Here is a 23,859-nt window from a genome sequence, read left to right as displayed (position 1 = left end):
CTTTTTTTTTTTTTGTTAATTGTTGTGTGTGTGTTTGATTGTGAATAAATGTATGTCTATGTCTATGTCTATGTCTATAAAGCTAGTTAGTCCAGTTGAACGGAACAGTGAACTGCTGACAGTTTAATTCTTCCCGCGATTTGCTCATTGGACACCCGGTAGCGCTGGCGCCGCAGCTATTTGGCTCAATTGCTGGCTAGCGGCCATTACTCATCGCATCCTTGAGTTGTGCCCAGATCATTTGAATTAAATTGACTCAGAGTTATGCCACCTGCCGATGAATTAGTGGAACGAGTGGATTTTTGTTGCTTGTCGTTGAAATTCATCTATACAAGGTACTACTATTTGTTTGACCGCGCCAATCTCAGGAACTACAGGACCGATTTTCAAAAATACTTCCGCCGTTGGACTGGTACTGATCCCTGACCAATCCCGGACCATTTGATAAGGGTATAATTTACTTTTTATATTATTTACTTACAGTTATCATTTTTTTGATATTCATTAATTTAACCGCGGATATAGATTTAAGATTTACAACGCCTATTATGTAACTATGACAATAATACTTTTGTTCATCAGAGAAATTATAATACGCTTGAAATCTGATAGCGTATTTATATAATTACAGTTATGTAAGCAGAACGTTGACCGCCTCCTTGGTACAGTGGTTAACGCGTGAGCGTAGAACCGAGGGGTCCTGGGTTCGATTCCCGGTGGGGATGCACAAAAACAAAAATGTCTCGGTCTGGCAGGACACAGAAGGCTGATCACCTACTTGTCCCTAAAGAAAATCGATCAGTGAAACGGATGTACATCATCTGCCCCATACCCCACTAGGGGACACGGGACTTCACTTAAGCAGAACGTTCCATCATAATTGTCTTTGATTATTCTACCATTATTTCAGACGACGTATATTGCTGACTTGTTCCGTTGTTTGTATCATCATATAGAACACTAGCGGTCCACCCCGGAATCGTCCGTGGTACATATAAAGCCTTTAGCACTCGAGAATCTCATATATATATCTGATATCTTTTTAGTATTATAGTAAAAAGTTACAAAACGCCCCGTCTAAAATTATGTTTTTAACGATAGTAAAATTCCGGTGTAAACTTTTAACTATTTTATCTGTTCTCTATGGTTTATCAGTCAGACTATAAACCTTTATCGGTGCAACGCGCGGTTTTGTAATTTATGGTTTTATCTATGGACTATTGTTTACGATGGAAAGCGCTTTGCTGCTAGATGTTTTTTTTATGAATTTGTAGATAGATGTTCTGATATATTTTTTCAGCTTAAGTTTTTTTTCATATGTTGATAATTTTAAGGTATATGATCGCGATAGTGTTTTATTCTTACTTAATTATTATATATATGAATATATTATATACATATAATAGACTTGAATATATGCTTAGATCTTAGTTTAATGAGCTAAAACTAACTTTTTCTTTAGCATGGCGTGGGACATAAATTGGCTGTCGGTGAAATTACAGTGAACAATTTGAAATTCAATATCTTTTCGCCAATAGACGATAATTTATGTGGGTATTGAGGACAAGATATGAGATATTATTTCGTATTTCAATAGAGAATCGACATATTTAGAGCGGAACATTTTCATCTTCTCGTATACGTTTTTCAATCGCTCAGGCGTATCCGTTATAACTAACATGTGTTTATTGCAAACATATTTACATATTTGCAAGTTAATTTAACAAACCGAATATCGCTGTTACTAAACTTCACTTACTACAAATTGGCGCCATTTACAAAGAATTAAAAAAAAAAGAATACTGTCAAAAGTCAAAGTTATTTGGTGTTTGGGACATGGAATGGTAGCATTTATTAATCCATTTTGTAGAACCTCTTTTCACGCATGCCTGATTATAGTGAGAAAGGTTTCGAAAGATCATTTTAGTCGTCACGGTAAACGTGTTTTCAGTGTGCTACCTACGTGTCAGTCATTTTAAGTTTTATTTATTTATATTGATTGTTTTTGACCTTGAAATTATTATTGTCTGTTATTATATGCTTATATTACATGGATAACGAAACATGACGCGCTTCGCTATAAACTACACATAATACGCAGTATTACGCCTTTGCGGTATTTGTATCATCTTCTGACGTAAATAATATTTCGAGAACAATAAATGAATGTTACGTTTGCCATTAAATAATTATCAGATCACTTTTTATTTGTATTTCTAAGACATAAGCCGTGGGAAGCGCACAAGGATGTTAATTGGCCTTTAATTGAAATCAACCCGACAGTCAAGCGATCTCCTTGCTGATATAGTCTGCGTTCTATTTACAAAAATGTAGTTTAAATTTAGAGTTAAAGATCATTCGAGCGCGAGACAATTAATATTGTTTCCAGTACTTTTTGGCGCCAATTTGTTTTCAGCCAGTATTATTCTCAGCATAAAATAAAAATTTTGACTACTTCAATAAGTCTTGATACATTGAAGGTTAAGTAATCTATAATTTGAAATGGCAGAAAAACTTGCGATGTGTCTAATGACGAGGAATCACACGGAACATATGCTGTTTACGAGTTAATGGGTTAATAAAGTAATTTTCCTTGTAATTGAGCGTAATTTGCGAGGTTGCGTGACACGTCCGATCATTTGTTGGATGTTACTTACATGTTCGCGTTATGTAATGGCGCTTATTTTATATAAACACATGAGCATCCATTCTCACACGGACTTATTTCATGTTTTTTCACATAATTACGACGGTAATCAAACTTACATACTTATATCTATCAGTATGCTGATTTTCCGAAAAATGTATTACATGGTTTGTATGGCAAACCGATATAGTTTAAAAAAAAATGTATCTAACAAAACGAGTCTTTGTTACTTGTACAAATAAATAAAATAAATTGTTACGTTTATTTTTAGTTTTGTCTATCTTAAAATACGTTTTTTTTTATTGACTAACCTTATTGCAATTCATAATTTGTATATTTACAATTAATTTCAAATAACACTCCTATTTTGTGTTAAAATATGGAATTGCCCAATTTTATTATACACTTCGAATCATATAATTTTGACTCGATGATCCCAAAAGTCACTAACGATGGCGACTTCGTAAAAAAGTATATTTTTTTTCTTTTTTGTTTAGTTCTTGTTCTCTATGATCGTTTAACAGATAGACATAGATGCTAAATCAATTCAAATGTCATATTATTAATTGAATTACATCTACATTTGTTAAAAGAACAAATCGTATAAAACTATAGTCTCTTTTATAAATAAAAGATGGTAATAGCAGAGAAATTATACGTAGCTTTCTTGCTTACAATATGTATTATGTATATTACATCCTCTATCATTCAGCGAAGAAAGTTCAATCTAATAATGACATTGTAACTTTAATAATAGCGAAATGTGTTGGAAACGCAGTATGAACGTAAAATTTCCTTTTAAAATTATTTGTATTGTTTTCTTAGACGACTTTCTTTTTGAAATAAAACAATAGATTATAGAGTAATATTGTAACGATATTTACTTATGAATAATCGATTTAATTATGCTGTTTATGCATTTTTCGATTAAAACTGTATGACGTCGGGTTGCATTATATTATAAATATTGAAGTTTCTAAAATCAATTCGTTTGTTATTTGCTTTTTTTTGTTAAGATATAATAATTGCGTATAATAAAAATTATACGTAGTTGCTTTTATGTGTTGATAATAATGTTATTCCTTAAGTTCCAAATTTTGACAGCAATTGACTTAAAAGGAATCGAACTAATGTTAATTTGGTTCCTTCATAGATAAAACTAGCGGTCCACCCAAGCTTCGCCCGTGGTACATATATAGCCTATGGCCTTCCTCAATATATGGGCTATCTAATACTGAAATAATTTTTCTAATCGGACCAGTAGTTCGCGAGATTAGTGCGTTTAAACAACACAACTCTTCAGCTTTATAATAATAATAATAATAACCCCATCACCGTATCTCTACGTTGTCGCCGTGATGGGGCTTGCGTGTTTCGATGAATTTTGGGGCTCAGCCGGTAGAGCTACTCATGCTGGAAAGGCCCAAGAGGAGAAACCAGACCAAGCGAGATACAACCCAATCCAAGGTGGAACAGCAAACGCCGAGGGATGCATGGCTAAGGGGAGCTTAGTCACAAGTTTGCGAACTCCGGAGACCAGGGGAAATCCGGTTTCAATTACCCTTACCACGGTGAATGCGGGGCTCTGCCGTGGCGGACCAATCGTCCCTAGCTACTCGTGGGAACAAAATAATATTAAATATGGAAAACGAAAATATAAGAAAATATAACCTACGACCACTACCCGGGGGACGTCGGGGTGCGTCTGGAGTCGGTGCTGGACGTGACAGTATGCGAACCATCGACGACGGGGGAAAAAACAGGAAGATCCTCCTCGGTAAAAACACAATACCTGTAAGTACCTCATCATCTTCATCACCTCCAAATTCATTATTCTCCTCACTTCAATCATCTCCCATCTCTTATACCAACCAACCCCCACCTTCATCCTGCTCATCTAACTATTCTAGCTCTATAACAGCCGAGGATGTTGTGCAGGAGGCAATCTGTGCTGAAACACCTGCACCCACCAACGCTGTCAAACGTGCACGCAAGAAATGGACAGACGAAATGAATATCTTTATCTTGCGCACATATTTCACTCTTACTTTATTAGAATCTGATACCAATTCATACTTACCTGAATTACACACATCATTTATACAACAGTTCCCACAAATGCAAGTCAGCAGACAACGTGTAGGCGACCAACGCCGAGCTATTATACGCAACAATCTACTGAACCAGGATAAAGTACAGGAAATCCGTAGAGAAGTTGCACTGTTACTATCAAGCCAAAACAATCCTGCTCCTCCATCTAGTTCTATTAATATTAACAGAGAGAACCCAGGTCAAAGAATGAGATGGTCAAATGCGATAAACGAAAGTATAATGTACCATTACTATGCAATCACTAATCTAGAAACCAATAAAACATCTTACATTCAACCTCTGCATCAAGCTGTAATCCTCAAACATCCTCATATTTCACATGTATCCGAACAACGTATAGCTGATCAACGTAGAGTCATAATTAATAACAAACTTATATCAGATAACCGATTGCAAGAAATAAGAAATGAAGTAGCTAGCACACTGCTTCACCATCAATCACAAGCGGTAATCACTAATGATACACCTGTTTCCTCTGAACGCATTTATACAGACACTAATATTGAAGGAAATATAACTAATCAGACTGACGAAAATATTTTTGATATCTTGCTTGCTGATAATGATGTCGACACTCATAAAGAAACTTCAATGTTTGTTTCGTCAGAAGTTGAGGATACTTTCCTAAAAACTCTAGAAACATTTAAAAACACCGATCCCACACAAAGACCATCAATCCCTAAGCAAAAAGTAACTAAAAAACTATCTCATATAGTCAATTTTATTAACCACAGCATACTACCTAAATATTGTCAACAAGATAATATGGACTTCTCAAACCTCCAAGAAATTATTTACTCAGCAGCTTACACAGCAGCTACCCACAATGGATCCAAAATTAAAAATAATCCCATTCACATTCCGCGTAAACATAAAGTTCCACATTGGCAAATTAGACTAGAAAAAAGAATTGAAGACCTTCGCGTTAAAATTGGCAGACTCACCGAATTCATTAAGGGCAATAACAGCCCTAGACTAAAAAAACATATTGAATCGATCAAACGAAGTTATAAAATCCATTCTCAGCATGAAAATGAAAATACAGATCTTCCACATTTCCTAGATACGCTAAAGCAGAAACTTAGTGCATTATCAAGTAGATTACGTAGATATAAGCTAACAACATTGAGAAAATCCCAAAATACCCATTTCACAATGAATGAAAAATCTTTCTAAAGAAACTTTACACAAGCTCCTGCAGAAAAACGTAAGGAGCTAGAAGAACTACCGAATCCTGAAGATGTCCACAGTTTTTGGTCAAATATATGGGCGAAGCCAATAGTACGCAAACCCTCTGAATGGATTACAGAGGACAAAGATAAGTTGACTGAAGTTCTGGACATGAAATATGAAGATATATCTATTGAACTGTTCCAATTTGTGGTAAGAAAGTCCCAAAACTGGAAAGCTACTGGATCTGATAAACTACACAACTATTGGTATAAAAAATTTACATCTGCCCACCTTTTGCTATTGGCTCATATTAACGCATTTATTAAATCGCCCGAACTAATGCCTAGATATATAACTCAAGGAATAACTGTCATGATACCTAAAGACAAATCAGACCAAAAAAATCCCGCGAAGTACAGGCCAATTACATGTTTACAAAATATATACAAAATTATCACTTCATGCTTAAGCCAAATAATGTATCAGCATCTAGAAAAATATAACATAATAACAGAAGAGCAGAAAGGGTGCCGTAAAAGAACTCAGGGGTGTAAAGAACAGCTTATAATTGATTCAGTAATATCAAAGCAGGCATACAACAAGAAAAGAAATATATATACAATGTACATAGATTACCAAAAGGCATTCGACTCGGTACCCCACAGCTGGCTTATATATATACTCGAACACTACAAAATAGATTCTACAGTTATAAATTTTTTACGAAGCACTATGGATAATTGGCAGACAATTTTAAGACTCAAGACACAAACAAAATTTATAGAAACGGCGCCCATAAGTATCCGCCGAGGTATATTTCAAGGGGATGCCTTGAGTCCCCTTTGGTTTTGTTTAGCATTAAACCCGCTTTCTAATTTACTAAACAGAGCTAATGTAGGCTTCCGTTTAAAATGTAACAATAATCATTTCACACTTTCACATTTAATGTACATGGATGACATAAAATTATATGCTTCAAATATAGCTGAAATTAACAAATTAGCAGATATAACACAAGTTTTCTCTTCTGACATACACATGAACTTTGGTATTGATAAATGTAAAATACAGAGTGTTAGACGTGGTAAATTAGAAACTAATTCATATATTCCAAGTAACGACGAAGTTATTCATCCAGTTGATAATCAAATAGGATATAAATATTTGGGCTTCCACCAAAATCAAAATATTCTCCATAAACAGGTTAAAATTGAAATCGAAAAATGCTTTAAAGCTAGGTTACATAAAATATTGAATACGCATCTTAACGCTAAAAATACGGTAAAAGCTATTAACTCCTTTGCTATACCTATCTTAACATACTCTTTCGGAACAATTAACTGGTCTCAAACACAATTAAAAAAACTGCAGCGAATTATAAATACATTTAAAACTAAATACCGTAAACACCACCCGAGATCATCAATTGAACGTCTTACGCTACCTAGAGCCGAAGGAGGACGAGGCATCATTGACATAAAAAACCTCCATAATAAAATTATCACTAATTTACGATCCTACTTTCATACCAAATCCTTAGATTCAGTCCTACACAATGCTATAACACACACAGACATAAAACTTACACCACTTAACTTATCAGACAGAACTACGCAAAAAAATGAAAAAATAGTAAAACTACAAGAGAAAATAGATTCATGGTTACAGAAATCTCTACATGGCAGACATAGACGAGATTTGATGAACACTGACATCGATAAGCTGGCATCGAACACGTGGCTGAAACGAGGTGAATTGTTCCCAGAGACAGAAGGATTTATGATTGCCATACAAGACCAAATTATTGATACCAGGAATTATAGGAAGTTTATAAGGAAAGACCCTAATTTAGTTACAGACCAATGTAGACAATGCCACAGCGCATCCGAAACAATTCAGCACATTACGGGGGCTTGCAGATCGCTTGCCCAAACCGATTACAAACATAGACACGACCAAGTCGCGTCTATAATACATCAATATCTGGCCATCAAATACAATCTTATCACTGAAAAAGTCTCATACTACAAATACACCCCTAAAATAATTTTAGAGTCCACAAATTACAAACTCTACTGGGACCGAACCATTATCACGGACAAAACAATACAAAGCAATAGACCAGATATAACTCTATTAGATAAACGAAACAAAACTGTATACTTGATTGACATCGCTATCCCTAACACACACAACCTATCATCTACATTTGCCAACAAAATTGCTAAATATACTGATCTCTCTATTGAAATAAAAACTCAGTGGAGAGTCAACACAGTCAAAACGGTGCCAATAGTTATATCAACTACAGGGATTATACCAAAAGCTTTACACTCTAGCCTAAAAACCTTAAATATACACAGCAGAACCTACACTCTTTTACAAAAGGCCGTGATTTTGAACACGTGCCGTTTAGTCCGTAAATTCTTATCTTTAGATTAATCGAGTATATATAATATTTATTTATCCGAACTTTTACTACATATACTTAAGTATCAGCATTTTTGTTTGGCCAAAAGCCCGCAAAATACTTTTGTCCTCAAATATGAGAGAAGATTACAAAATATACAAAAATAATAATAATAAATCTTTATTTCTTAGGTTTTTTTACATTATTGTACAAGTGGATTGTGGCTCAGGCCCTCTTGCTAGGTAATACCTGTGTTAAGAGGACCTGTTCCTTCTCTTAGAGTGATACATATAATAATAATAACATTGTTCTAAGTAGATCGAAAGATTAACATTTTTTTTTTTCTTTTTTTATTTATATATCTAAGGGTAATCCAATTTCCAACAAACTGACTGTGCTTAAAATTATAAAACTTTGGTGTGTGTGTGTGTGTGTGTGTGTGTGTGTGTGTTTGGGTGTGCGTTTTGTATGTGTTAGACTCAACTTAGAAAATGGGTATATTTACTTAAATGCTTATTAATTTTTCAAGACTGTCATAATCATAGCTATAAGCCAAGTTAGAACAGTTTTTTTGAAAATGTACTTATTAAGTTCTTTTACTCTATGTTTTTCACTTAAAATATTGTAGAAACGAGGGGCTAGCCCTTCAAACGATCTGAGTGCAAATTTACTCCTGAAGAAGGGTACAGGGCATCTCTCTGTACGTTTATTTACCTTGTTAAGAGTGGGAACAGTTTCTGTATGGTATCTCTGTAGCAGATTTAGAATGTATAACTGACGAACACTAAGCGCATATCCCTCTTTATATAGTTCAACTGTTGGGTGTCTGAATGGCAATTTATGTGCGACTTTAATTAGACAACGTTGTGCTCGTTCAACTTTGAGGAGGTGTGATTTCGCCATACCCCCCCATGTGCAAATGCAGTAACGAAGGATGCTTTCACATAAGGCTTTATATGTAATAGAAAGGATTTCTTTGCTAGCTACAGAATTAAGGTTTTTAAATATGTGTACTAATCGTCGAACTTTGGTAGCTAGGAAATTAGCATGTGGAAGCCATCTTAAGTGATGATCTATTAGAATACCCAGATATTTGTACTGTTCAACACGTATTAAACATTGACAATTACAACTATTACTGTTGGGCTCTAGGCTCTGTCTGTTGCAGGGGTAGGTATGTATTTTGATACTAAAGTCATTGTTTGGTAGGGTAGTTTTAGTTTTCGCAAAACACATTACGTTTGATTTTTTGATGTTCAGGGATAAAAGGTTGTCCTCTAGCCATTTTGATACAATGATTAAACCTGCCTCGGTTGATTTTTTAACTTCGTGCCACGTCTTGTGGTGGAAGAGCAATACCGTATCATCTGCGAACATGGTAATATCTGCTTGCAGAATAGACATATTGCAAAGTGGGTTTATGTAAATAAGAAATAAAATTGGGGCGATAGTACTTCCCTGTGGAATACCATACCCTGAACTTAATAGCTCATTGCTCATTTATAATATAAAGTATAGATATGAACATGAAAAAAAGAGTATTCATACGACAAAATCGGTTTTTAAGTGAAATAAGCGTAGAAAGTTAATCGCTAGAATTACGTTAATATGGACGGTGTTTGAAGAAAAATTGCCGTCCGTAATTACGATTTTTTTGTTTCGATAATTATATGACGTTTAGCGTTTGAAAGTGAATAATATAGCACAAATAAATTTATTCTTTTGATTTATTTAATCAGTAATACGGGACAGTTTCCGTAATAAAATGGAATTTAATTTTTTGTTATTCACTTAATATTGTAAAATTTTAAGTCAGTTTAATAAAGCATGAAGTTTAAATTGTCAATTAACTTCGTTTAATTGTTGCAATGTGTATTGTACAATTTAATTTTTATCCTTATAATATCACAGTAGTCGTAAAACGAAGGAAATTAACTTTCACTATACAATGAAAATCAATACATTTTTAATCACAACGCCATACGCAATACATTTTTAATCGAAACGTAACCATAAAAGGATCTTGCATTTATATAATTACTTCATATAACAAACGCTTTCTTCACCATTACAAGTTATTATTAGTACAGATAAGGCGAAACGGGATTTTATACGTACACCAATAAAAACACCGTGAGAATCAAAGGACATGGCCGTTTAATCACTGTCTTGTTATTGTTTGAGAAAAAAACGAACCTGTATATTGGAATGCACGTATTAATTATAAATATGTAAGTGTCTGTTCATTTGATTTGTTGTATAATGAAGATATCATGAAATAAAATTATAATTGTGTGAGAAATGAAGCTAGGTACTCCTTATATTTTTGTGTATGTGAACGTTTATAAAACACATAAATTATAATATTAATATCGTGGTAGGGGTAATCTTTTAAAATAACCTTACACATTTTGTTCAATTCCATCAGTCAGGCAATTTTAGTCTGAAAAAAAAAATTCTATATTGTTTTTGCTCAGCCCTTTCAAGGCCTTTAAAGTTCATTCTCTTCTAAGAACCGACGCAGATATATTGCTAACGCCTTCATTAGTATTTCATCCTTTGCACTGGGGACAATAGCTTGACTTTTTACGCTAACTAATCTCGACAATGACCTTCAATGTGCAGACAAACGGTTGAATTTCCCATGACGCGACTGGTTTATCAAATGCGAGATACCGTGGTACGAGATATGAATAGTGATCAAGCGCTTTCATAATCTGTGCTAACAATGGAGCTTATTTTATCTGTGCAATAATATGTTGGAAATTTGATAGCTTTTCCTACATAATATTTCATCATCATCATCGTCATCATCAGCCCATATATGTTCCCACTGCTGGGACACAGGCCTCCTATGAGGATTTAGGCCATAATCCACATGTCGTCTTTTGATTTTTGGACATGCCGGTTTCCTCACGATGTTTTCCTTCACCGTTTTAAGCAGTGGCGATGTTATCCACATGTGCAGATAAATTGAAAAATCAATTTTATTTCCTGAACGCTCGCCCGGTCTCGAACCCCGACTTATCGATTTTGAAGTCCGAGGTTCTCACCACTGAGCCACCACTGCTACATAATATTTATATTTTGCTATTTTATTAAGGTAAATTATAAGAAAAATAGAAGCATGATTTACCATTAATATCGCTTATTGTTATTGTTTTAATTTTCGAATGAGTTTCCCGCCAAATCATTTTTGCTCTGTATCTTGTCATTGTCAGAAGCGCAACAGATTCGCATAGCCACAGGCACGTTGCTCTGATAAAATGCTAATTATTTTCACTTTTATGTGTCATTAATGATTCTAATAACGATTTATAACTAGAAAATAGAGTATCGGTCGTGCGTATCGGTGTTAATATTCAGATAAATAACTCTGGCGCAACGGAGCGTGTACATTTAATTTCGTTTAGGAATTTTTATCTTCTATGCGGATTTTTTTTCATGATTGAAAAGGTTAATTGCATTTTCGGGACACACAATGGATTGTAATCTGTTTTTAATCCACTGGGTATATAGGTTAATAATTCCACAAAAGAGGTCGCTGACGTTCCTGGGACAAAGTATCGCACCAGATTCTAAAATGACAATAATTTTCTATCAAATACACGAAGAGTCACGTAATCGGTTGAAATTCACGGAGTTATCCAGTTTCAAACCATATAACGTATACAGATGAGAACCCCCTTCGTTTTTTAGAAACGTCGCGACGGTTAATAAAAATTTAATATATGGAAACTTTTGGAAAAAAAAGCATTGAGATCACATCCTATTAATATTATAAATGCGAAAGTTTGTATGGATGTATGGATGTTTGTTACTCTTTCACGTAAAAACTACTGAACCAATTGCCATGAAATTTGGTACGTAGACAGCTGGATAACTGGAATAACATATAGGCAACTTTTTATTCCGATATTCCTACGGGATACGGACTTACGCGGGTGAAACCGCGGGGCACAGCTAGTCATCTATAAAATTAGGTGCAAATTATATAAAAGTAATATATCACTTATATTATGATATATCATATTTTATTCTTATAATTCGAATAAATTGAATATTCAACACACGACTCTACTGGGCGTCTTTCCATAGATAATAATTATCGTTGGAGTGAGAATGGGCCGCGTTCCGAATTAATCGTGTTTTTATTGATTACAGTTAATTGTTAAAGGTTTTGTGAGACTGAATAAAAATATTAGGGTTATAGTATAATAAGAAACTTAATGTAAGTAATTTAATTAGCGTATTTCATAATAGTCTTATATATTTGATGATATTTGGGTTCGGTATTTTAACTTTGAACTATATATATTTAAATGTGGAATTACATTTTTTGGATAATTAAATGATTGATTTTTAATTAATACGTCAGATATATGAATATATTTATTTATTGGATTTCCAAAATTCGATCAGTATTCAGAACCCGTAGTGACGTGTTTGTATGACACCCGGTTGTTTTTGCTAACATTTGTACAGACAGACTTCCGGCCGCGTCGTTAAAAATATATAAGAATAAGATTAAAATAAATAGAATTTGCAAACTGGTTGGCATGTCTATAATTCGGATGAACTCATTGTAATAACGTCATTAAAAGCTAATAATGAATTAAAAATTATCTTAAATTGTCTTAATCTGGGTATTGTATGGAAATAGGGAGATATGTTTTTTATGGATTATTAATAATTATTTGCTCTCAATTTTTATCTCAAACTAGCGGTCTGCTCCAGCTTCGCCCGTGGTACGTATAAGCCTATAGCCTTCCTCAATAAATGGGCTATCTAACACTGAAAGAATTTTTGAAATCGGACCAGTACTTCCTGAAATTAGTGCGTTCGAACATACAAACAAACAAACTCTTCAGCTTTATAATATTAGTACAGATTAAAAATACTAGAACAAAAGGGCAAATGCACTTCCGTAATTTCATATACGTATCGCTAATCGGTATCGGATTTATGTTTAAATAACATCTCATATAATCGTGCTTTATTTGCAACATACGAACGAGCTTGTGGTAACTCAATATGCCTCGCACGCGAGTGTGTACACAGCTTTATATCAAGTACAATGACCTCGCGTATGGATTGTTAATATTTTTAAACAATTTGAAAGAATTCCATTTTAGGCGGGAATCTATTGTCGTTCTTTATTTGTTTTTAAATCGTGGAATTTTATTGAAATGTTAAATGAGGTCTTCGTAAAAATACATTATATTGAATTTTTGTTAAAAATAATTGTGTTTAATAAAAATTACAAAAGAACAAATAAAATTACACAAATATATTGTAAATATTATTTATTTGCACTGAATGATAATTTTAGTCCGAATATTTATTTCTTTTATTTTAGGAAATAATCAGCATCATATTTTTAAATTTAGAGTTTCTATTCTAAGCGTCTTTACCCATTAGAGTGTCTATTTTTATAATAAAATAAATATATAGATTATGATAATGGATTTTTTTGTACAGGATGTCAGATAATCTGACACATTCATTGACCGGTCGTCATTCGCTGATACATTCTATTTTACCGCTCGAATTAAAAAGCTACGAAAATACAGATTATAATGGCTTCTCCTCCAATATCTTAAGATGATTCATGGGAGCTATGTCCAATTGCAGAAATTAATCAATTGTGAGGATGCTCTGTGACCCAAATTGTTTAATCGGCTGCATAGCTTCAAAATTGCTATTTTAGCCCTAGTACTTGCTGAATCATGTTGTAAGTACCTCATCATTGTAAAAGCAAGCTTTTTTTATAATAATTAAGCTTCTTGTCTTGGCTTCACCCGACCTGACCCAGAGTAAATAATATATACAACCAACGCCTCTCGGTAATGCAGTGGGTGGGTACCTTCCTAGTAAAAAAATATTTTCAAAATTGTTTTAGAAGTTTTTGTGTTACATGGTAACAAACAAAACGACAAAACAAGTATTTTCTAACGTCTTAATATAGAATTAGAACAAATATATTGAATTTCATCACTTTAATGAAATCTTGACCAGTATTTAACATTAAGTTAAGGGTCACTTAATGAACTGCACCGTCTAGATTGCTGCTCATAACGGTGTCCATATCCTGACCTGACTATTGGTAACATCCGATGTATTTAAAATTCTTTGATCTATTTAGATCAACATTCATTGCAAATAATTATAAAATAGCGGATACATATAATGATTTGGCATAAATATGCAAAGCCTACCAATGGCCTTGCAACGTGTGAACTGACTTAATATAAAAGTGGGGCTAGACGTACCTTCTTGCATGCAGATGTACGCAAATGGATGACGCATGTGTGAGACGTTTGCGCTTAATATCGAAGCTACTATGGTGAAAAATTTGCACAAACATGATATGATATTGACTAATTCATGTTTTAATGCATTTTGTTATTTCCGGGTCGGAAACAAGTCAATCAAATTAAAGATCGTAAAAACGTTCTTGCTTGAGAGTTTGAAGCATTAATACTTTAATCTGACTAACGTAAATGTTAATTTATCTTTAAATAGGTTAATTCATTTTTTAATTATCAGAATTGACCAATATATTATATTAATTAAAGGACACGCATGACACAATTTGTATTTCGAATTTTTGTGCTACAAAAATAGCTTTTAAAATGTTTATGGCATCATTAAAAATTATGTTTATACGAATATATTTCGAAACTTTTCGAAATAAGAATTTCTATATCCAAACATTTAAACCACATATCCATACATTACTCTAATGTGCGGTGTTGCCGCTTTTCGAGTTTATTATGAAATAAAAATAAATTTCATACTATTAGCGGGTTAAATATCAACTCTTTCGTAAACATGTCCCGTACGCCCATTTACGATTTCCTCTACATATTCTCGAATTAATTAACGTGACTTATAAATAGATGATCGTAAAATTTAACGTAATGTCTTGGTTTTAAAATTTGTATGCATACTTTTAATGCATATTTCTTAAATTTTACTGAAGCATCTAAATAAACTTTTAATCGAAATATTTGAAAACATAACATATGACTTTATAGATGAATTAATAAAATTATGAAAAGAAATATTGTAGTTATAATTGTTTGCACATACAATACATTAATTTCTTTTTAACAAATAGCTAGATGCCTTCTAGTTGTCCAAACTAGAACAAAAGATAATAATAACATATAATAAAAAATACACAGCGTTGCTTCACCTCGTCGACAGTCGAATCGATAACCTTCTTTTTTAAGTCGGTTGAAAAGACGCCTATCTTCAGCATAGACAAGAGACTTCGTCATATTATGTTGCAAGGATATCTCACCATAAAATGCTTTTATAGATTCACTCGCATATAAAAATCCGTAATTAAGTTTATTTCTGTACAGGCCACTGTGAACCGTGGCTTTCAAAGCCCAAGTAAATAAATATGCGAAATGCAAATAGCATTGACATTGATTGCGAAGCCATTTCCAGTTTACGATGTATACCCAATCAATTTTCAATTGAATTCAAACATTCCGATCTTGTTTTGAACATTCGGAATTGTTTGACATGTTTCGACTGCTGCATTTTGTAGAATAAATTGTAGTTCAAATAGTTTTATTTATTTTACAACCGATTTTAGTTAATGGTAAGAATTTTGATACGATACGATTTGTAATATGTTGACGACTGTTATGGTATAATTCTTGAAGTTAAATATATATTAATAGAAGTAATTGAGATAAGTACTCTTAATTTTATTTGTGATGTTAGATAAGATTACTATTAAAATAAGTAATGCTGCTATAAACTAATAATAATAATAAATAAATCTTTATTTCTTAGGTTTAATACTAATTATTTATACGTTTATATAAACATTATTATTTATACGTTTTGCATCAGTTATAACATAGGCCCGTTTCCTATTCCTCACACTTCCTAGTCCGTTCCTCCTTTCCAGTTGTCAATCCTTTCCTTATCCCTTTCCCCTTAAAAGCGGGTGTGATCGCTTACCATCAGACAAACCACCAACCAACCAGCTCAGTTGTCCACTATAACATAATGAAGGTATTAAAAACATATCATACCCGCTATGACATAAAAAAGTATTAAAAAAATATTATATCACTTCAAGAGCCTATACAATTGCTTGAATTAACCAACTTAAATTAATTTTGCATATTTCTTCACCCGTACATTAATATTTAAATTACATTATTAGTGTTTCGCCAACAATACCTGCGGTCAACCGTTGCATATATGTAGATTGGCATTACTGTGTTCAATTAATAATTTAATAATAACGCATTAATTATATTGCGAAACATAAATAAGCAATTCTTTTATTGTCTGTGATAGGACATCATCTGTCAATAGGTCGAATAGGTAACAATAGTGAAGTCTTATAAAGTAAATCTGCTAATTAATCTTAATAGTTCGACATACCTCTGTAATCTATGATCTAGCTCATAGTTCTGATTATGTATGAGCGAAGATAGTAGTTTTGATTGGTTTTGCATTAAGGAAAGATGACAGCCATCACCAATATGGGTATCAAATGTAAGGGTTGACTAGCAAATTAATTAGATTAGTAATATCAATTTTAAAATTAAAGATGGGCGACAACAGAAAATGGGGTCGGGGATTTTAATATTTAAATTCAATTTAATTATTCTTTTTACATTTATAATCATTCATTTCTGCTCATTCTTTGACATAAAAAGTGGGAATTTCTTTATAATATAATCATAGTGGAATTTTGTGGTATAGTATGTATTTTCCTTTTGAGGACAGTCTACGTATGTCGGAATACTTAGTTGAGAAAATTTCACATATTTCCTTACAGTGAAGTTATTCAATACGGAAACTTTTAAAACTACATATACACAAAGCTCTTTATCACAAAAATATGGTGTTGCGAAGTTCGCCGGGTCAGCTAAACTTTAATACAAATTTTATTGACACGTCTATCGACATTTGATTCGCGTCTGAATCTGAACCAATACCAAATTGGGTCATACAAACAAACACGATCGTATATATTACGACATTTGTTAAATCCAACACGTGGGCTCGATCTTATATGGTAGAGAGGGAATGGTATCTAGATTTTTGTTTTATACCATTTAAGAAACAAGGATATAGATTTGAGTATATTTTAGGATTGAATGGGTTTTTCTTGTGTGTGATTGTTTGATTTAAATTTATTTTTTTGTAAATTCTTTTGTGTTGTATGTAAATTTACAGTTTGGTAAAATCAATATTAAAGAAACGCCTACAGAGCCTAGTATAAAGTAGTATGTTAAATTAAATGTTAAATTTTAATACTTTTATGCTTTTTTACTCTTAAATAAACCTTTTATTATCTGTTTTTTTTAATGTGTGTTAAATGTTGATAGATCAAAAAGTGTAGTGCTCTATGAGTATTTTTTTATGTGTATCTACTATCTGCACTACAATATTATATACCTACGTGAAAGTAACTCTGTCTGTCGTGTAGTCTCCAATATGTTATTGGAGAGTATAATATTGTTCATCAATGTAACTGCATACTGAGTTACAAGTCTCGCTTCGGAAGTCGGTATGTCCGCTGATTCAATGATATCGAATATCTGTACCGGTTCCTGTTTGATCTTATTGGAAGTTTTATCAAAAATCGAACATACTTTTATATACTTCATATGTTGTTTGTATTCTGTAATAATTAATCGTATGTAATTTAAGGTATTCATCATAATTGATCTTCAAATTAACGTAATAATGCTAAATAAAAACCTTAAATTCAAACGATTTAAGCAGAGGTGTTAAAAATATAGTTTGTAATAGTTGTTGAAATTCTAATGTACTTTTATTGCAAGTTAATCTTCTTTAAAATAGAATACAACTTTTCGCGCAGCTCTCAGTCACATTTACGCTAAAGACCAGGCAGCTTGGTCTCTCTCATATACGCGGTACAAAACAACACAAAGATCTGCACTCTGGTTCCACAAACCCATGCTAATACCACATTGGTTGCAGCATACAAACAGATGGCGTAGGCCAACAATTGTTCGGCAGATGCGGCCGGATGCCGCCCACTGGCGACCTTTCATAATTACCACTTTTGGTGAATGGCATGGTATAATTACTAAGCTATGTGGCCCGTTTTCGATAAATTATGCATCGTTTTGGCCTTAGAAGATGATAATAGACACCATCTTCTAAGGCCAATAAATTATCATAGCCTTACCCACATTTGTCTGTCTGTACGTATGCTTAGATTTTTAAAACTGCACAATGGATTTTGATCAGGTTTTTATAAATAAATTTAGTGATTCAAGAGTAAGGCTTATGTGTGTAATAATATATATTAAACTACTCCGAATATAACGCCAAGAAGCCGCTTGCAAAAGGTTATATCGAATAAGGATGTATGTTTTCTCATTAAATTTCAAATATCTAAATACAACCGCAAAACACAACTTATTTATAAATATAAATTGAGCTAAGATATTTCACACTTAACACCAAACAACCCTTAGGCCTCCTAAATGACCACAATCAGGTAGGCCTTTCTCAGAACCGGTCAGGCCTAAGTTCTAAACAAACAAAAGCGTTTGGAAGAGCACGTGCGATAATATTGACTTAACTCGGTTGCAGAGTAATTGAAAACATCAGGGATATGCTAAATAAATATTGAAAATTAATTAACTTTAAGATACTAAAGGATAAATAATGCGTAATCCTCGAGCGGTATGAAAATTGTTAAAATTTAGTTGTGTCCAAATTTGATACTAAGCGTTTGTGGTTCTGTTTTATGTGAAAATTAAATTTTGAACAGTTTTCCTTGTATTTTGTTTTTTTTTCGAGACATTAAAACATGTAATGCCACAGGTCACATCTGTACTTCTGTAATTCCCAAGATTACAGACACAGTTTATTACATTAAAATGTATTTGGGGAAAATACATTAAAATATATTAATTGTAAATTAATATTTAGTAATATTATAGAGAGGAATCATTTGTTTTTCTATATCTGTATTTGGCAAGTAGGTAGCTGGACAACTGGAATAACATATAGGCAACTTTTTATCCCGATATTCCTACGGGATACGGACTTACGCGGGTGAAACCGCGGCGCGCAGCTAGTAATAAATAAAATTCTTTCACCATTATAAATCCGCATCTCCACTGAGTGACATAGGCTATATGGGCTATACGCACCACGGGCGAAGCCCACAGCTCTCTAGTCTAAAGAGATATTACCTAACATGATTATCCCCAGGTAACGGCATGTTGAAACACGTGGCGGTGTCGCCGCACCGCGCCCGCGCCGACTCCGTCAGCCTGTCGTCCTCCGCGTCCTGCTGCAGCCTCGGCAGCCTGGAGCACCGGCACGACTCGGTTGGAGACCTGTCTAATAGGACGGTGAGTAAGATTTTTTTCATGTCATCGTCGGCAATGGAGCTGAAGGGGTGATGCTAAGCTGATGCTCCTGATGCTTAGCGCTGCCGCCCATTTTATCAAAGCTCTCATAGAATCACTATATACTTTTGAACTCCAAACCTTACTTGATTTCTATTACTGATATTCTGTCGTATGTCGAGTCGAATCTTGAAAAAAGTATTGTGCTACAAAGCGTTTCACTTCATCCTAACAGCTATATATTAACTCCTAAATACACATACATTAGTGCATCAGTATGAGCAATATTTTACGTATAAAAAGTCCAGATGCATTGCGCCATAATGCACTCAACCGATAAATAATAACCGACGGTTAGTAATAGTGAATCGGTCGAATTAATGGCCCCGCATTGCAATGCTAATAACAGACTAAATGTGTACAATAGGTTAGCCAATACGAGTTGATTTAACGAGGTTTGTGAAATTTGGCTGAATGTCTAAAAGCTAAGGAAACACCCACGGCATTGAGAAATTCTTAGAAAATTGATTTATTTTTTATTTATTCAATTTCAAGTGAATACTTTAACTGCCATGAATAGTAAAAAAAAATATCTCCATATTTTTTATATACACGATTCTAAAATTTTGAAACTGGTAAACAAAAAAAAAAAAAAATCAATGACACTATTCTAAAATCAAAGTTTCAGAAGCATCTTTTAAAATTTGAATTTGCGTGTATTACACAGCTTCTACTTAATAACTAGTACCTATAGAGTATAGAGTATAATCAGTCACTACGTGTGTGGCAAAGCAATAGTTTTACTTGCTAACATTGTTTATTTTGTTATTATGGTTTTCCTCTTACTAATGTTTATTTAATACTCAACTAGGGACCTTTATCTATTTTAACCATAGAAACAAGCATTTACGAAGAATTAACTAAACAGCGAACTGGCAATCTCTTTTTGAAATTCTAGTTTTGTTAAAACAATCGGGTAAAAAAATGGGTTTATTCTAGTTTGTTCCGATACCAAAAAACGGTTGTCCTTATATAAAAAAAAAATATATATTCAAAATTGTATACCTATTCATAGATTATCGGAGGTTGGATTCGATTTTGACATTTGATGTGTCCGTACGTATACGTCCGCTGAGTTGTTTTATTTCTTTTTCTGTATTGTCTATGTATTGACATACTTATTACCAAAGAAGTTTCTAGAATCATCAAACATATTTTTTTGTTTCATACTGGCATGCAATTTATGAAGGGTCGTCACAAGCAACAATTATTGTGTTAATAAAACGATTATCTATCTCTGAATTCAGTTGAAAGTGAATGAAATCTTGGACGCAAACAATATTGCTCTCTAATTACAGCCACTACAATATTAACCTTGTGAACCATTTTAATTGCCTTTCTCTGAGTTTTACTTTCACAGTAATGACGGAAACTCGAACATAATAAGCTTAATGTCTGGGAAATATGAGATATAATTTGACTGTATGAAAAATTAATCACTGATCCGTGTATAGATAGGCAATTACATTGGGAAAGACAAATTGTCCATACGTTATTCTATTTATTATTGTAATGATTAATTTTTAATAGGATTTTAATTTAAATGTAATGTTAAAAAAATAAGTTTCTTTCAGCAAAGGCCACCAATCTTATCCCTTTCGAGTATCCAAAGATTATGGTGTGTCAAGATCTAAGATGTGGAATCTTAAAGCAGTACTAAATCCAGTGAGTTTCCCTCAACTCATTTGTAATTATAAAGGCGATGGCGCATAATGACCTACATTTCTTCCCATACTGGAAGTAGTATTGCTTTATGACGTCACACTAACCTGCCGAGATCGCGCTATTTACGTAGAATATGTAAAAACGTTAGAAGGCAATTAACAAATTCAAACAATCCCAAATAGCTTTTATATCCACGGCGAAGATCATTTAGAAAGAAAGAAGAAGAAAGAATATTCATTTATTTTAACACACACATACACACACTTTTATAAGTCACACTAGCAAAATAACTGTCACATAGGATATCTTCCCCAAAGCTCCCGTACAGGAAGCCTGTGTGTGCTCAATGATATTTCATCAATAACCAATATTTACTCCCCTTATCTTCAAGTAACCGTTTGGCAATTATCCAAACGTGGATTATGGACGCAATAAAGTTCTTCCCACGTCCTTTTGCCATTTTGAAATTATGTTAGCTGCCAGCGTTGTAACAGACCTATATTTCGGATAAGGTATTGATAAAAAATCAAATCGGTACGTTTAAATATATATGTAGGAGTTATTATGATTTTTTTATTACCATAATTGTGATTTTAATATCCTGGCGTATTTCTTTTAGCATAATGTATTTGAATATTATTGCATAGTAAAGTATTATATTATCTGTTCTTTTGTTGTCTGATATTCAAAAAATTAATATATATATATATATATATATATATATATATATTAAATGTTGAAAAACATTGCTCGTTGAATATATTCGTTCAGAAACGCGTATCGTAGTTTTTATATCTTAATAACATGTTTAGTTCGCCTCTATGTGGTACACAGTTAACGTTTAATTTCATTTAGTACTACAAGGTTTGGGCTTGTCTTTGGCAAATAAGTTTACTTGAACCCTCCAGACCTTCAAGGGAACATTTTCTCACTCTGGCTTGAACACCTTTGGCATGGTAGCAATCTCGGTCACACGACATCCCACGGTCCCGCTTTCATCACCAGCCCCGTAATGTTCCCATCTTTGTTCGATCGCCCTATCTCACTGGGTTATCGCTAATTAATAACCAGCTTTAGTTTCATTGTCAGATTCTCATTGAGTTTGGGAATCTGTCGATTATTGTTCATTATGTTTGGGTGTGTCGTTAGCCGTGGTTAGTAAACTCAAACATAAATCCGGATTCAACGAATACTGTCTTGCAATTAAAGCTTATATTTTAGCATATATATCACATTGCATAGCAATTAGCAACTACATAGTAGCGCTCCTTTTTAGTTGATTGCCCAGGGCATTCGCTTTATTGGAAGAATTTCTACTATTCCGTCCGTCTGTTTGAACCGTTTTCATAACTGAGCCTAAAACATGTATGAAAATAAAACGTTTGAAGGACGTAAAGTTATACATTATTGACATTTGTTCACAGAAATAGGAAATCTACATGTCTAAATAAATCCATAAATAAAATCATTTATGATTGATTTGATTATATTTATGAATTTAATACTTCAATAAACTATCACATAATGTTCTATACCATACATGAATACTTTCGAAGCTATTAAAATAATTTATGAATCAAATCACGCCATAGCGCCAAATAAGGTCAACCAGCATATGGGACATGTGTCTGTAATAAACCATAGCCAAAAGCGCTTGTTGAAAATGATAAGCCATGTTTGAATTATTACTGTGGCTCGGCTACGTACTTCAAAAAATATTCTAGTAATTTTATAATTTAGATAAATTAATGCCGTGTTTTCACAAAAAAATAATTAAATAAAAACTTGTTCGGAATTAACTAACGATTTATTAAGTTTTGACTAAAACATTAAACAAAAAATAATAATAATAACCTAAAATATTTCTGAATCGTCCTATCCAACTGTGAGGGAAACGTCCAAGTTTAGCTAAAACAATCCTGCGTGTAGTATCAATATAAATAATTATATAAAACTAGCTGTGCCCCGCGGTTTCACCCGCGTAAGTCCGTATCCCGTAGGAATATCGGAATAAAAAGTTGCCTATATGTTATTCCAGTTATCCAGCTCTCTACGTACCAAATTTCATTGCAATTGGTTCAGTAGTTTTTACGTGAAAGAGTAACAAACATCCAAACATCCATACTTACAAACTTTCGCATTTATAATATTAATAGGATGTACACTTGATGCATATTTAAGCAGAAAGCACGTTAAGCTGACTCTTGGTTTTCTACCTTCTCGCTAGTGTCAATTACCCATACCATCATCTTTGAGAATGCACCTGCATTTAAACAGACGTATGCATATCTAATATAAACCTAGCACAGAGATCATTGTTTAAAAAAATTAAACTATAAAACTCTAATGTACCTACATAATTCATGTAACTCAATATCTGTAGTGTTTTTGGTTCAAATAATATTTTTTTCATT

At 33.2% G+C, this 23,859-nt stretch overlaps 1 protein-coding gene across 1 annotated transcript in view; it reads left to right on the top strand.

Annotated features, from left to right (window-relative positions):
• Nucleotides 1-23,859, top strand: part of LOC119840055 — a 61,684-nt gene that overhangs the window by 11,160 nt on the left and 26,665 nt on the right. The window contains exon 2 of the mRNA XM_038366556.1: nucleotides 19,581-19,723. Within this exon, the coding sequence (XP_038222484.1) occupies nucleotides 19,589-19,723 (135 nt within the window). The 5' untranslated portion in view covers nucleotides 19,581-19,588. The remainder of the gene's footprint in view (nucleotides 1-19,580; nucleotides 19,724-23,859) is intronic.

This window comes from Zerene cesonia, chromosome 1, assembly GCF_012273895.1.
Source record: "Zerene cesonia ecotype Mississippi chromosome 1, Zerene_cesonia_1.1, whole genome shotgun sequence".
In the NCBI taxonomy this organism is placed as follows: domain Eukaryota; kingdom Metazoa; phylum Arthropoda; class Insecta; order Lepidoptera; family Pieridae; genus Zerene; species Zerene cesonia.
The sequence above is the reverse complement of the archived record's forward strand: the minus strand, read 5'-3'. Positions and strand labels throughout refer to the sequence as shown.